At 42.4% G+C, this 15702-nt stretch overlaps 1 protein-coding gene across 1 annotated transcript in view; it reads left to right on the top strand.

Annotated features, from left to right (window-relative positions):
- The first annotated feature begins 1021 nt into the window (after window positions 1–1021).
- Window positions 1022–15702, top strand: part of ccdc85al (coiled-coil domain containing 85A, like) — a 28874-nt gene continuing 14193 nt past the window's right edge. Inside the window, exons 1-2 of the mRNA XM_042485662.1 lie at window positions 1022–1597; window positions 3740–4826. Of these exons, the coding sequence (XP_042341596.1) occupies window positions 1352–1597; window positions 3740–4826 (1333 nt within the window). The 5' untranslated portion in view covers window positions 1022–1351. The remainder of the gene's footprint in view (window positions 1598–3739; window positions 4827–15702) is intronic.

Genomic DNA, 15702 nt, shown 5'->3' with positions numbered 1-15702 from the left:
TATTGAATTATTCTGGAGGTATTTAATCAACTCAACTGTATGTCTTACAGTATATATTTTCTCCTGTGGGCCTATGTGCAGCCTGCGTGAGGTCAGGAGAATGTGTGACTGATGCAGGTCAGAGGAAGGAGAAGGACGCTTTGGGATGCACCGGTACTCAGAGTTTTACCAAAAGCTAATCCATATGTATTTTCACACTTGGGGTCTAATTTCATGGCAGTAAAGTGGTGTAATCGGCAGATAACACTGTATTTTTGCTGTTTAGTCTCTGAAATTTGCTGGGCCATTATCGACTATTGATATGAGTAACACACATTCTCCTTTTTTCGCAACAAATATTATAAATCATGATCTATAATAAAATGTACTATGATTACTATGACTGGAGGCTGATGGGTCTCAGTAGTGAACTGATTTGTGAACCACATAAATAGCCTCCTTTGTACACACAAACATTATTGCTGTGAAACTAGAGGGATTCAGAATTTGGAATGAGAGAGAGAAAAAAAGATTTCAACGTAAACATTTTTTTGATCATAGGACTCAAGTAATCATGCTGAGTCTGAATCATTATAACAACCTAATTTTATTAATGATGGATAATATCTAAAAGTTGGGAACCCTACAGAGAACAGTCAGTATGAGCAATTACAAGCTATTCGACACATTTCCACATTGGGAAATGTTGGGAGAACATTTGAACCCGATACAAACCTGCGTTTTCCCTCCTGCACTACACGTAAGAAGCAGTAAATCCGAGAGTAAGTGAACTCAGCATTTCACTCAGCTGGTTTAGAGCGTCGGTGAACATTAAGTGGCGCTGTAACCAAGCTGTATTTTTGGTGGAGCACAAACCCCTGGAGGGAGAGAGCTAGAGAGACGGAGAGAGAGGGGTAGAGCTGTTCCCTCTCCTCCTCTATCTGTGTTTCTGCCGTGCACAGCAGACTCTCTCCTCTCTGTCTGCTGAGCCTACAGGCGGCAGGTGTGCACACCGACTGTCCGCCGAAGCTTTACGCACTTCCACCACGTCTGGGACCGAAATTGGATACTAAAACCGAGGCGGCAACTCACGCTGTAAGTAGGCAGCCTGCTGTACAGCCCGACGGAGAGGATGTTGCAGTGATAGACAGCAGAGCAGCTTCTCCACTGTATCAGCCGGCATCGTCAGCTGTTGCTCTAGCGGAGAGTGGAAGAGTCGGGAGCAACAGAGAAAAAAGGCCAAACTATGCGACTGACTTTCTGCCGGTAACCGTTTCCATTATCAGTCAACCGGGGAGCGGATGCGAGCAGAGGTTGCCAGCGAGCCTCTGACTATTTTCTGCCCTTTGTCGGAGCCGGAGGAGCCTTGCCAATGGAGAAAGCGACTCCGCCGCCCCAGCCCCAGCTCCAGCTGTCGATAGCGAAGACTGAAAGTCCAGCGGAGGACATCTCCGGTCTGACCGACGAGGAGCTGCTCAAGTGGACCAAGGAGGATCTGGTGCGGCGGCTGAGGCGCTCCGAGGCCGATAAGATGAGCGTGATTCTGGACCACGGGAATCTCATCCGAGAGGTCAATCGCAGCCTCCAGTTGCACTTGAACGAGATCAGGGGGCTGAAGGTGAGGGGGCGCGCATCGGTGAAGGATGAGATCATAGGTTTTGGAGCGCACCTGAGAACGCGCATAGCAGGAGGGATGTTCTGCTGTTGAGAGAGCGCCTCTGCAAACATGGAGTGAGAATAGATGGTATCATTGAAGTTCACTGTGTAGGCCTGTGTGAGAACCTGATGGGGATGAATGTGCACCCTGTGTGCAGTTATAGGCTTTATGGGCTTTTTGTTTTGCTTTAACAAATCGGACTTATAGTTTTAATTTAACTTTTGCTGGGGAGGTCAGAAAAAAATAAAAATCAAAATAAAGAAAAGTGCAATTAATCCTTTGTAACCTGAGTAAATTGGCTTGATATCTCAAAAAACATGAGGAAAAGTCAATGCGTAACTGAAAAAAAAATTAGCAAGAAATTAGGCTAATAAAAAAGATTACCAAAAATGAGCACAAAAAAGAAAAGTAAAATAACAACAATTAACAAACAGGGGATGACCTGAAAAAAAAGTAATAAAGTAATGATAATAATTGCCTAATGTATGTAAATTCTGTAACCTAATTTTATAAATATAATATAATGATAATAATATTTTTTGTGCATGTGTTTTCCTTTATATCATTCTGTGTCCCCTTTCTAAATTCAGAAGTTTTTTTGGGTCCTTAAACGCAGCACAGGGGGAGCCCTCCATTACTTCTTTTGTTCCTCAGCAGCAGTTTGTAACTTGTGGGGCAGATAATTGATCTAGCCATCTGTTCACAGCTGATCAGATCAGATTGATGGATAAGAAGAGCAGCTGCTGTGAGTGAATGCAAATTTTTGGACCCCTGCAGAATTAATGGCTAAGTTTCACTTTCAATGCACCAGATGTGCTGCTGCTCCCTCTGTACTCAGAGTACGCTCAGCTCTCAGAGAGTGTGATGCAGTAAATAACTGCGCTTTACATTTCAACAGTGCTCTTAAAGAACAGTCCAGCCCCCAAAATATATAGTCAATTTGAGGTGGCAGATGTTTTACTCATGGCAGGCCGCCACAAATAAATGTATGTGTAGGAAACCCTCCAAAAATAACCATATTTCACAGTTTCTGGCGATGATAAATGGTGTGATTTTGGAGTTTTTTCCAAAGAAAAAATGGTTCTTATGGTATTTAAGATATAAAAAAAAAAGTTGTTCTCCCAAGCCAAATCAAAAAACAGAACTCCCTCCCCAGTCCTTAAAAATTATTTTAAGAGCCTCCCTTATTTTGCACTGCAACCTCCCCTCCCATAAATAACAAACAAGCCCTACAACTGAAGGGGATGACATGCTGCTCTGTTCATATGCCAGTGCTGAAATCTGGTGTCCAGATCTCTGCCTGTCTGAGCTACACACACCTCACATTCCTAGACAATCCCTGCACATAAATCTACAGCATGTGCAGTACGATCTGCCCTCAGACAAACGTGGCATTTGCTCTGAACGTACATGCAAGCATTCTACTTTTTCAGTAACCTTTACACTGCCTTCATTTTCTGCTAATAAGAAGAATGTGCCACAAATGTCCACAATATTTACAGCTAGAGCTGAGACCCAGCCTGAGGTGGCTTCACATGAAACACATGGGGATCATTTGGCTTTCTCTGAGACCCCGTCACCTCTCCACCCATCCTATCCGAGCTGCCTAATTACACAGGAAAGAGCTGGAGGGTAGGAGAGCGGGAGAGGGAGGGGGAGAGAAAAGGAGCTCTCGGGAAGGGATGTTTAAGTAAATGTTGCTGGGTGTAAAATGTTCGGGGCGTGTGATTTCACAGCTCTACCCCGGTCTTATTTCTGTGTGTGGCCTCTCCATCTCCAGCAGAGCGTTCTAATCTACATTATGTACTTGACGTTGAATGGCACACAGTGAGTCGGTGCTTTTGTGGAAAAGACAGAGAGGATTAGGATTTCATTTCATTATGCTTGCATACAGCGTTTGACTGATATCTAAAAGAGCAGCAAAATGGATTGAAATCGGACAATGGTTGCAACGATTTAGCTAGAGTTAAATCAATAGAAGACAAATTATTTTGTTTTGTACCAAATCAAAAGCACATTTGCGTTCTTTCTACACTGATCGGCATCTTAATAGCAAGCGTTTAACTTTCTTTTCCTTTTGTTTTTTCCTCCTCTTCCTCACAGGATATTAACCAGAAGCTGCAGGAGGACAACCGTGAGCTGCGGGACTTGTGCTGCTTCCTGGACGACGACCGCCAAAAGGGCAAGCGTGTATCCAGGGAGTGGCAGCGCTTGGGACGCTACAGTGCCAGCATCATGCGCAAAGAGGTGACCCTCTACCTCCAGAAACTCAAGGAGCTGGAGCTTCGACAGGAGGAGGTGATCCGGGAGAACCTGGAGCTGAAGGAGCTCTGTCTTCTGTTGGACGAGGAGAAAGGGGTGGTAGTTGGAGGAAGTGGTGGCGGAGGAAGTGTAGGGGTAGGGAGTGTAGGGGTGGGAGGGTGCCGCAACTCCATAGACAGCCAGAGCAGTCTGCTGCTGGTGCCCGGGCAGGGGCTACTCATGAGAGACGTTGGTGACGGGAGCAGCACCTCCAGCGCAGGGAGTGCTGACAGCTCCGATCACCCTCACCACAAGCAGCCTCACCTGGCTCCGGGGGTGGGTGGGGTTGGTAGTGGCGGGGAAAAAGGGAGCCCTGAGCTTGTGCACAAACCCAGGTGTAGCAGCATCAGTGGAATAGGAGGAGAAAGGGAGGTGTCCAGTCCTGAGCACCCTGCTGGGCGCCACCGGAGTACAAGCCTGGAGTACCCATACACGCTGCCGCAGCTGTGCCGGCCCCGCTGCGGCTCCATATCCGTGCCTGACCACAGTAGAGTCATGCGGGGCCTCAGCCCGGAAAAATACGGGAGGAACGTGGGTCGACGCAGTCCAGAGCAGCACCCCAAGCACCACAGCTCAGATCTCCTCCTGGGCCAGAGGCAGCACTTCCTGGGTCAGGGGGGCAGCGGGGAGCTCTATCAGAGGCACAACAGGAGCAGCATCAGCAGTATAAGCTGTGGGAGCCCAGAGCCCCGGCAGTCACATTTAGGGGCCACGGAGCACCATGAAAAAGGCTGCGTGGTTCAGGGGGGCAGCCCCGAAACTCATAGGCACCAGTACAGTCTGAGCCCTGACCATGGGAAGTTTGGCAGCCCGGTGAGAGACGGGCAGAGGAGGCCGGCTGGAGACGAGCTGTCGCCACATCATCGAAGCATCTATAACGGCATGAATGGTAGGTTTGTGTGTGTGTGAGTCGATGTAATGTGATCATGTGGTTTCTAATAACTTGTAAAACTTTCCCATGCACACAATGCCTGAAATTTACTGGATGAAATTGTGCAACATAGATTTGCACTTTAAACTTGAGCACTAAAAGTTAACACCAAAGCTTCTCAAGGTTTTTCTAAATTATTATTTTTGTGCTGTACAAAAACAATTCAGTAGGGCAACTTACCGCCCTGGGCCAAATTTGGAACCTGATGGGGTTCCAGGTGGTCCCCCAACCATGCTCTAATTCACTGTAAAATCACAATTAAGTGTTTTACACTGGATATATACTTTTTATTTTTAATATAGGGTGCCATAGTGCACAAAACAGCATAAAAATAGAGCATTTTAAAAGAGAGTGCCAGTGGAGGATCCCCCCTTCCCCACAACAGGGGTCTTAGCTAAGTCCCTGATGTCTTAAAATTATTGAAGTGTCCTAAAGTCCAACAATTCTCAAAACAGCCTAAAATCTGGGAAATGTCCAAAAACTATAGAAACATCCTAAAATCCTAGAAACCTTCTAAAACCCTGGAATTGTCCTAAAATCCTAGAAACATGTTTAGGGCTGCTGCTGTGGGCCCCTAGCGTCCTGTCATTTGCAAAAGTGTCCCCCAAGCAAAGCAAGTTGAGTATCACTATAAAAGAGTAAAGACAGTTATCTTCTCTGTCAAAACTGTAAAAATTAGAAAAGAGAGTTGCTGTGTGTTATACGGTTAGAAAGCACTTATTTGATTGAGAAAACACTGATACTCGTTCTCATTGTGACTGTTGCAAAATTTACAGCATTATTGATTTTTTTGGCGTCTCGGGAGGAATGTGGGTTGGCTCAGTGGATGCGAGACAAAATAAGGGATTCATATTATTTTATTATTTTACATGCTTTGCTTCTAAGTCCAACAGATTCGACTCAAATGAACCATGCACAGACATCAGTGTGTGGTGTAGCGTTGCAACGCAGATGCACCTCTCAGACGACGAATTACCCCTAAGTCTTTGCTGCAGTTGTGCCCATCTCAGTGAGATCAGTGAGAGTTAAGGATGTCAGAGAGAAAGAGGAATATCAAAGTACCAACTTGGCTGCTGTTTAAATACCCCACAGTGGCTGATAATGATTTCTGGAGTCCGGGGGAAAAAAAGTGCTGAGTGGCACAGAGCTGGAAGAAGCTAAAGGACAAATTCCTCAAGGTGAAATATCTGCCTGAGTTTGCAATACGAGGCTGAAATTACAAACAGAAACAGAGTACACAGAGCAGAGTGTGTGTGTGTGTGTGTGTGTGTCAATAGTTTTCCGTATGTTAGATGATTTGCTGTTACTTACTGGTAAGTCATTTTTGCCAGTTGATTATTCGGAATAACATATTTCATTATGATTACAAAGCAAAGCGATACATTTCTGGTTACAGAGTGTGCTATTTTTCCTGACATTAGCATGACCTTAAAGGGGCACTCCACAGATTTTACACATGAAAATCGGTTTTCTCATCACATGGTGTTTAACTCAGCCTGTGAAAACAGTTTTATGTGGTCTGTGGCTCTGCAGGAGCTTTGTTAAGTTTGAGTAAAAAGCCCTGATGATGTTAGTATAAAGTCATCAGGGTTATCTCAGCAGTTTGGAGACTAAAAGGTCTTGCAGACACTGTTTTAGAGTTCTTATAGTTTTGTATTTTCATTCGTTTTTTTTTTGTTATTTTTTAATCTATGTGTGTATTTGCAATTCGGTTTAGTTTCCAGACTGGGTTTGCTCATTTCAGTGTGGTTTTTATTCTTCTTCTTAGTATTAATTTAAGTATTTTTTAAATTATTAAATGATACATATCCTCATACAACAGTTCATATGAAAATGGCGTCCCAAAAACTATGTTCCAACTTAAAGTTATGTTTAGTTTAGGCAAGTAGGCAGTTACTTTGGTTATGTTTAGGAACGAAACATGGTTATCGTGGGTTAGGGATATTTAAAAAGACAATATGGAGCTGCATTATGGGAAATGTAGAGTTTTTGGGGTTTGACATTATACTCAAGACCAACAGTAAAGTTAAAACCTTAAAGTACAAGAACTACAATGTAGCCACTATAACCTCAGAAGTAACAGTCTAGGAGTATACATGGTCTCTTCAGCCATTCTGCAATCTCTACTGATTGCACCGGATTATCAAACAGACACACACAACTTTGATTTGGATCATAATTTTGTTTCTATTTTAGCCCTTTCCTGTGTGCTCTGCAGCTCTATGAGAGATTTCAATCTTGATGTAACCTGAAACCCATATGATGTCTGCAAAAGGCCACGCCACATTAATGCCTCACAAATCCTTAATTGGAAAATGTTGTGAGTGCACGGGGCGCTCACTGGCCCCCGAGTCTGGTTGTTTGCCAACTGTGGCATAACTGTTGTAAACGTAGCTCAGAGCGAAATATACATATGCAAATGCAAATAGCCTTTAAACAGGCTCATAAAGACCTCATTAAGCATGTGTGTGAGAGAAATGTGGTTGTGTGCGTGTTGCTAGAGTCATACAGGTAAATCATGACAGTTGTCTGTCAGTATGTTTTTATCATGAATGTCCCCAGAGGGCCTCCACTGACCTGACAAGGACGCTAACGTCAAGTGTCACAACACAGTATTAACAGTTAGATTAAGACATGCAGTCAATAATCAGCCGGAGGTGGGAGATTTTGCTTTTGTGTTAATTAATTACGTCAAAATTTAACCAGACGGGCTGCAGACTGGTGTGAAATTTTGCTGACAGATTGAAATAAACAAACGCTGCTTAAATGAGTGCATGAATAGATAGCCCGCTGTGAGGTAGGACAAGTAAAGAGAGCAGCTTTGCGGTCGTGTCCGTGTGTGACATCCACTGACCCATCCTTACTGCCATGTCCTTTTTTGGACGAAGAGGGAATTTAATTCCTGTGACGATGTAGTACACTCCACTCACTTGGATTATCCTCTAAGCCCTTTGCACAGTATTATTTCATTTTTTATGTACTTGCGTGTACTATGCTTGTGTGTGTGTGAGTGAGATTTGGGTGGATGTGCCAAAGTGTTCCATCCGGGGTCACTGCAGCAGTGTTTTTATTATAGACAAATGAAAGTCTCATGTTCACGTGCCACTTGACAGCACTGAAGCTCAGGCCATTTAAATTCCCGACAAAATCCAATATGAGAGCAAAACATCAGTGACCTCTGCCGCGTTTTAACACAAACTGCTTCTGCGTCTTTTGGAAAGCTTATCACACATATTCTGTTCTGCAGGGCCCCCCGAATACCATTTTCTGGGCACCACAGCTTCCGAATTGATCAACAGTGAATAACTGAAGCTTGAGTGGACCAATATGCTGTGTGCAGATGTACAATTAAATGAGTCAAAGTTGTGGGATCAGACAAAATTGCAAGGCCAAGCAGAATTCACAGGGACTGCCTAATTTTGCATGAATTGTTGCGATCGGATCATTGCAAAATCCTGGAGGGACTGATCAAAAACATTCGAAACTCCAGAGGTTTTGTTTTCAGTGACCTATTTATGCACTTTTTATAACATTACACAACTTTTGACGATTTTTATTAACATGGACAAATTATTATAGGCCGACAAACTACTCATAAAAACCCAACAGAGCCCTGTGAGAGAAAAGCAGAGCAACTCACTAACTCCAACAAATCAAAGATTTAAGATGTATTTATTGTTTTTTACAAACACTGAAATGACATTCGTCCTCTGCAAACAAAAAAAAACAAAACAAGAAAAAACCCTGAATATCGAAATCCCTAAATTAAAAACTGACGACCCGGTTAACTAATACCTGGGGTCCAGGCTTTGTTTATAGCTGAGAGAAAGTTATGACACCCCAACAATAACTAGAATCATTCTTAGTTTTGCTTTGAGACATTCATTTTTCTGCCAAAAGAAATGAAGCCAGCTCACCTCAACAATACATGAACAAAAATGTATTGCTGTACCTAAAGAGGGCATTTAGAGAAATAAAAAAGGAAATTGCAGTTCAGTTGTGACCTAGATCAAATCCGTCCATCTTCCCATGTGATAGATTCCCTCTCAGTGAAAGATAATCAGCCATGAACACTGTAGTCTCCTGACCCAGACTGTTCGCTAAGCCTGTAGGATCTCTGCACTGCAGAGGGTCTTTTTCAAAAAGAGGAGAGACTTAATCATGTTTTCTGCTTTAGCAATCACAAGTTCTGCATATTAGCTTAAGCTGCTCAGATGATCGAGAGGAGAAAAAAAAGGGCCGCATGGGAAGAAAAAGACATGACAATGTGTGGGAGAACCTCTGCCCTTGTGATGCCAATGAATGCCACACATGCACGCATGCACGCGCGCGCACACACACACACACACACACACACACACAGAGTCTGCAAATGACTGTTCACAAAGTTATTGTTGTTAATGGTTAAACTTTCCATTTTTGCACTGCACATATGCGCTGTGTGTATTATATGTTTAGAAGGACAACAGCAGCACGTTTGCCACTCCAAATTCTTAGTTATTTTTGAAGCTATCATTCTTGATTTCACACAGATGTAGACAAAAGCTGCCTTTTCGCTGCGATGAGCAAAGAACCCTCGATGAGCGGCTCGGGGAGCTTGTGCCTAAAGTTTAACGAGTTTGAACTTTAGGCGTTGCATTCTGTGATGAATACCCACGTGGCCAATAGAAACAAGGCAGCCAGCCAGGCATGAAAAGCTGAAAAGGAAGGTATGAAAAAATTAAATACCGCCCAAGCCTATGAACTTAGAAAAGCCCAGACTGTCTCACAGGACTGTCTTGTTGTTGTTGATGTTGAATGTTGATCCATTTTCTCACACAGCCAGTCAGAGTTGATGTACCACATCTTTTACAGTGGCAGCGGCATTCGCCAGTGATATTGACTTCACCAATGTGCCGATCTGTTTCACCTCACACGAGCTTCTGTGATATTGTCTTAATAACGTTCTGCAAGAGCCACTTACAGCCAGCAAATCATCTGTAGTTTTAAAGGGTCCAGTGAGCTCCTCCAGAGCTAAAGTATAGTCAGGCTTCACCTCCAGGGCACCAATTATCAAATTATGTTTGTTCTTTTTATCAGTAAAAGCTGAATCACGCGGTTGACATATGTCTGTTCCTGTTTTTTCTTTTGCTGAGCCACTTTAATGATGAATAATTCTCATCTCCCCACATGCAAAATACTGCTTTAATTACAGATATACATCTCTTCAGCATTTGGAGAAATGCAAAGCCTGAAAGGCCTGCCATCTGGTTATAATAATAATAATAATAACAATAACTTTATTTATATAGCAAAAATAAGTTACAAAGTGCTGTACAATTTAAAACAATAAAAATAAAAACAACAATTATTACAATCAACTTAATAAAATAATAAATTAAAAGCGATCCCAGCAATAAAACAGTATAAAAAATAAAACAATAAAACAATTAAAAGCCCACAGTTAAGGAAAAGCTAAATGATAAAAGTGAGTTTTAAAAAGAGATGTAAAAGAAGATACTGAATTTGCCTCCCTGAGATCCTCAGGCTGTGAATGGTTATGGTTGTTAAACTATGATTGGACTATTCCTGTTTTTGGGAGGGGTTTAGTTTCAGTCAGTTAAACAATTATATTTATTCACAGATTGAATCTTTGAAAAAGTGTCTGGTGAACTTTTGGATGTCTAACTTCTCTTAATGAGAACTGACAAACACTGGCAGCATAATTCTCCATTCTTGAGCATTTTCTGCTGTTTTATCTGATCGAATTAGCAAAGATCATCTGACTGTCTCATGCGTTCTCATCCTATTAATCTATAATTGTAGCATCAGTTCAGAGCGTCCAGCTCCTCTGGCTGTTGTTTGGAAGTGCTGCTGTCTGTCTGCAACAGGAAATCATCACTGAAGCTGTGGCCTCAGATAATGTTCTCCCTCTCCACTGTCACTGTGAAAGCCTGGCTATCATTTTCTCTCTCTCTTCCTCCTCTGTCTTGTTTTTCTCCCTCTTTCCATCCTAATTGGCTGCCAGTGTGAGCAACCAGCTGTCGGACAGAGAGAGAACTCTGATTACAAAGCCCTGTTTCTGGAGGAGGCCGGAGGATGTACTGTTTGCCAGGCTGAGCTGAGGAAAGAGGGTTGAAGAAGTGTTTGAGTGGATTACTGGCCGTTTTCTTCTTCTCCCTCTTCGTCTCTTTCTGTCTTCCTCTCTGCAACATATCCTATCCTCTTCCTTTTCTTCCTCGCTGGTTTGCCAGGGCGATAGATGGAAAGCATCCCCTTGACAAATTGTGAAGTCTCACAGTCTGAGCCCCATGAAGAAACTCAAATGTTTGTCACAGCTGCTTGGCATGACAAGATTTGGGGAGCATTAGGCTGCTGTAATTCAAATACATCAGTATTATTACCAGATAACCTCATCTGCATGGCTAGCATCACAGCTTTTCTATCTCATTACTGGTTCAACTCACCAAAGTTGCATGATGTTGTGTTGATTGACTTGTTCAGACACATAATACTGTGTTTAAAACAAAGACTATTTAATTTTTTTGCGCTATTAAGGCAAACAAAAAACAAAAATATCCTCTAGAGGTGTAACCCAACACGTTCTCATCCCAAGTCATCACATACTGCTGTGTTGCGGTGGACTTCTGCATCTACATTTTACACTCTAGTTACCCTTCTGTGTCTGCTATTAACATGTCGATGCCCCTACTGTGATGACAACAAATGCACATGGTGGAAGGACGCTGTATGTGGTTACGTTTAGGCAACAATGGCACATAGCAACCGATGTGGGGATGTCAACACACGCTGCCACGGATGGTTAGGATTAGGGGGCGGAGGTACATGGTAGAAAAAAGACATCACATAAAGTCCAGGATTTGTTGGACCCATCCACCACCCCTTCCGCCCACCGTATAGGCGCCCTCGTGCTCCTTATATTATGTTGTCATCTGCAGTGTTTCAATTTGACACTGTCCTGCCGTGTTTTGTGCAGACACAACAGGTTATGTCCGGCCACAATCTGAGGTGATGTGTCAGGTTCCATCTGACTGTCTGCTGATGTATAGTAACACCGCGCCCGGTTCACCTGGCTGCATTCCCACCTGATGCCATCCTGCTGCGTTTCACATGGATGCAAGAGGTAGCTTTTGCATTGTGATCTTATGCCAAAAGCACCGTCAAAGCACTGGTATTTTAAGAGTTTGAAATGAGAAGGCTGATGCATCACAAGTTTCATCCTTATACAACAGTATATCATTTTTTTGGACAATTCTACAATATTTGCTGATATCACAAAGTCATGATACGATTTAAATTCGATTCAGTTCAGGGACTGCAGTTGATACGAGACAATATCAGTAAATGTCCTCATTGGTTTTTTTCATGGTTTTTCTGCCTGACACTAGGCTGCTAGCACTGTCTGAATGTTTAGGAAGGTGGTGTGCTTGGATGGAAATTGTGACACAGACCTGGGAGTTTCAAAATAAATGTGGATCCTAAGGATGACAATATGTATCAATGTTTTCACTTTGCACAGATAACAAAGGATCAATATAATCCAGATCAATGTTTTGTTACAGCCCTGTATCCTAATACAAAGGTTTATATGATATCTTCTTAGGTGCCCTATCAGTTGAATTTAGGAAAAGAATCATACTTAAGCATCATCATGTTACAGACCTTTCGTTATTTGACAGCTTGATGTTACACATGTAACGTGAAATAACTCAACATTGTGTTAAGTGTTAGTTCAAAATGAGGACCAAAAATACTGAGGCAGGTGATTTGAACAGAAAAAGTGAGCTTGAATGTGGCAGGAAAAACCTCCAAAACCAGCAGTTAACAAAAACTCGAAGTACAAAAGAAAGAAGAGCCAAAACTAAACTGAAAACAAACCAGGCTGACACCATAAACACACGGACGAACTCAGAAGAACTGACCAAGGACAAAGGCAGAGACACAGGTGTATATACACAGAAAACTAATCACAAGAACAAGGCACAGCTGGAGTAGGTGGACACTACGCACAAGGAGGGAAACACAGGGATTGGCTATGAGCAAGATCGTGTTAGGAAACACTAGTGTGGAGAAAACAATACAGAGCAAGCATGCAGGGAAGATGAACAGGGAAGATGAACAGGGAAGGACTAATGAGACTGATAGAGGACAGGTGTGTCAGAACACAGGCAGGAAACAGACAAAGCCAGGAAGTCACACATGACATGGCACATGAAGAGCTTTACTGACAGAATAAAACAGGAAATAAACTACAGTAAAACCTGGGATCATAACATGCTGACCTTTGATTTCACATGAATGAACGGGGGCCTGCCTCCAACGCTGTATCCAATTCTCGTCGTCGTATGAGTGAAGACAGCCCAGAGTGCATATGCCATCACAGCCTCCTGGCTCAGGATTTCATGGGTTATATACGAATTATAGTCCATTATTTTTTGAAAAAGATTAAGCCAATATCCCCAGGTTCTAAAGGGTTAACAGCAAGTATTTTGCTGATCTGACTTGACAAACTGTAGAGGTTGAAGCTAACTATTACTTTCCTCTCTGGAAGACCACCATACGGTGCTAAAATAATCCTTTGCCATGCTGATCTAATGTTTTTAGGTGTGGTTTTCAGAGTATGCTGCTCTGTCTCTAGTCCTTGCATAATGTGTTTTATCATTTAAAACAGTAGAGGAATGAAAGCAGGTTGAAAGCTCCTGGGATAACTCACGTTGAAGCCATCAGAGACGTTTGTTTCTCAAGGTGGATGTCTTTATCACAACCCCTGCAAAGGAGAAAATGTTACTTTAAATGCTATCATGGAATTTGAATTTGTAATCACACCTGAGACCAATTATCCCAAACACCCTTGCCTATAGGCCATCAGAGCAGCCATTAACCAAGGAGTGCATGATTAGGCATTTTGTTTATCTACCTCTGGTGCATATCATTGTCATTTTTAATCAAGCCACCCTCAGCTCTGTCTCTTTAAAGCTTGCTTCTCCTGGATGGAGCAAAGAGTCATGTCTTTGCAATGCAATACTCAAACAATGCATGCTCTTTTTTTCTGGTCCTTTATTCATAAATCAAAATGCTCATGACAACATTAACGTCAATGGGAAATTGAGTGTGAAACGTCCCTAACAAGAGCATAAAAAATATTTTTGACAAACTAAATTGTAAATTAGAGGGAAGCAATGAGAACGATAATGTTCTGCAGATGTAACCAAGATGACCGTATGTTTGCATGCATTCTGCCACTCCGATGGATGTAAATGTTATGATTAGTCATAATGCGTCACTCAGTCAGCATACATGAACATGTTGCACAGTTGGCCACTGATAAACCCATACATTTCCCCCAATCAGCAGCTCCACAGCTAAATAGCCGTGTGAGTTATGAAGGGGGCTGCTTGGTGTATTCGAGCGTCGCTCCAGCCCAAACCCCAGAGGTATGTAACAAATGTTCCACAATAGCCCCAGTCATCCGGTAGACATGCAAACCCAGTGGAATGGAGAACAGCCTTTGTCCTCTTACGCCGTGCCAATGGGGAACGGCCCACTGAGCTAAGAGGAAATTAGCTTCCTAGGCCAGGTAATTAACTGGAAGTTGAGTAGCTGCCATGTTCGAGGGCAGCACTGGGCCTGAGGGAACCTCTGTCAGTCCCAAAGTCACCAGCAGTAACCACATTTAGCTATGTTGCACATACTTCAGCTGTAGCTGTGTGTCATGCCGGCAGTCTGAGGGCATCAGGTGATCAGGTGGGAGTTGAGCTGGACAGATTTGGACAGCTTTATGTTTGGCATTTTTCAGCAGGAAGGACTGATTTCCATGTTTTTGCAGTCATACTGACTTGCACGAATTTCATGAATTATTTGAATTAATATATATTCAGCCTGAGTGAGTTTGCTGTGGGGCATCAACAGAGTACGAGGAGAAATTATAATGAGTATCTCCAGATTATCTCACCACCACTCAAAGCAACTTTTGCAGAAAAGCATCCACTGCGGCCACTGGTTACTATTTTAGGCCATTGCTAAAATGCTAAGAAAATAGCAGAGTAATGTACTTAGCAATTCCCATGAATGCAGTGCAATAAAATTGTCCTTGATTTTTATCTCGTATGCATGTAGAAAATCAGTAAAATCAGTTTAATAAAATGTGTAACATAGCAAATGATCCAATTTGGAGATTTTTAGGAGATTATTTTTGCTCCCCTTGTTGTGCAAGACAATGTTACACAACAGCAATCAGATCAGCATTTCCACTCTATATCTTCACTCTTCATCCATGCCGTAAGCATTTACATACAGCATGTGAGCAAATATGGATTAACAGGCCCTTTTCAGAGAAGTTTTCAGTTTTAAATCTCGCTGTAGAAACAAGACAGGTGTAAATGATGAAATAAATGATGGCTGAATTCCATTTAGCTGCTGTGACTTTAGGATGATTTTATCCGGCATGTTTGGTCACTGCCACTCTCACTGCAACACTTGATTAGAAAAGAGCTATCGTTAGCATTGTAAGTAACACCTGTGCTTTTTTTGTGCTTTTTTCAAAACGTCTGCTATGAAAAATACAACGACGTATTAGGGCCTCCGGGATCAATATTCGGAGGAAAAACTCCAATATTAATAATAATAATATTATAATATTAATACTGCAAATGTTTGAGAAAAAGTTGGATATTGTCTGGGTTTATAGATGCAGATTTGTGAGAACAAACGTTTTTTTTATTTCTCGGGGGGCCAAAGAAACATTAGTTCACTTTGGATTAACCTTACCTAATTTCAAGGTGATGAGGTAGATCCAAAGTGAAGTGATGTCATTCTTTGACACCCCCAAAAAACA

The sequence above is a fragment of the Plectropomus leopardus genome, chromosome 4, assembly GCF_008729295.1.
Source record: "Plectropomus leopardus isolate mb chromosome 4, YSFRI_Pleo_2.0, whole genome shotgun sequence".
Lineage (NCBI taxonomy): Eukaryota > Metazoa > Chordata > Actinopteri > Perciformes > Serranidae > Plectropomus > Plectropomus leopardus.
This window is presented reverse-complemented; position numbering and strand designations above follow the sequence as displayed.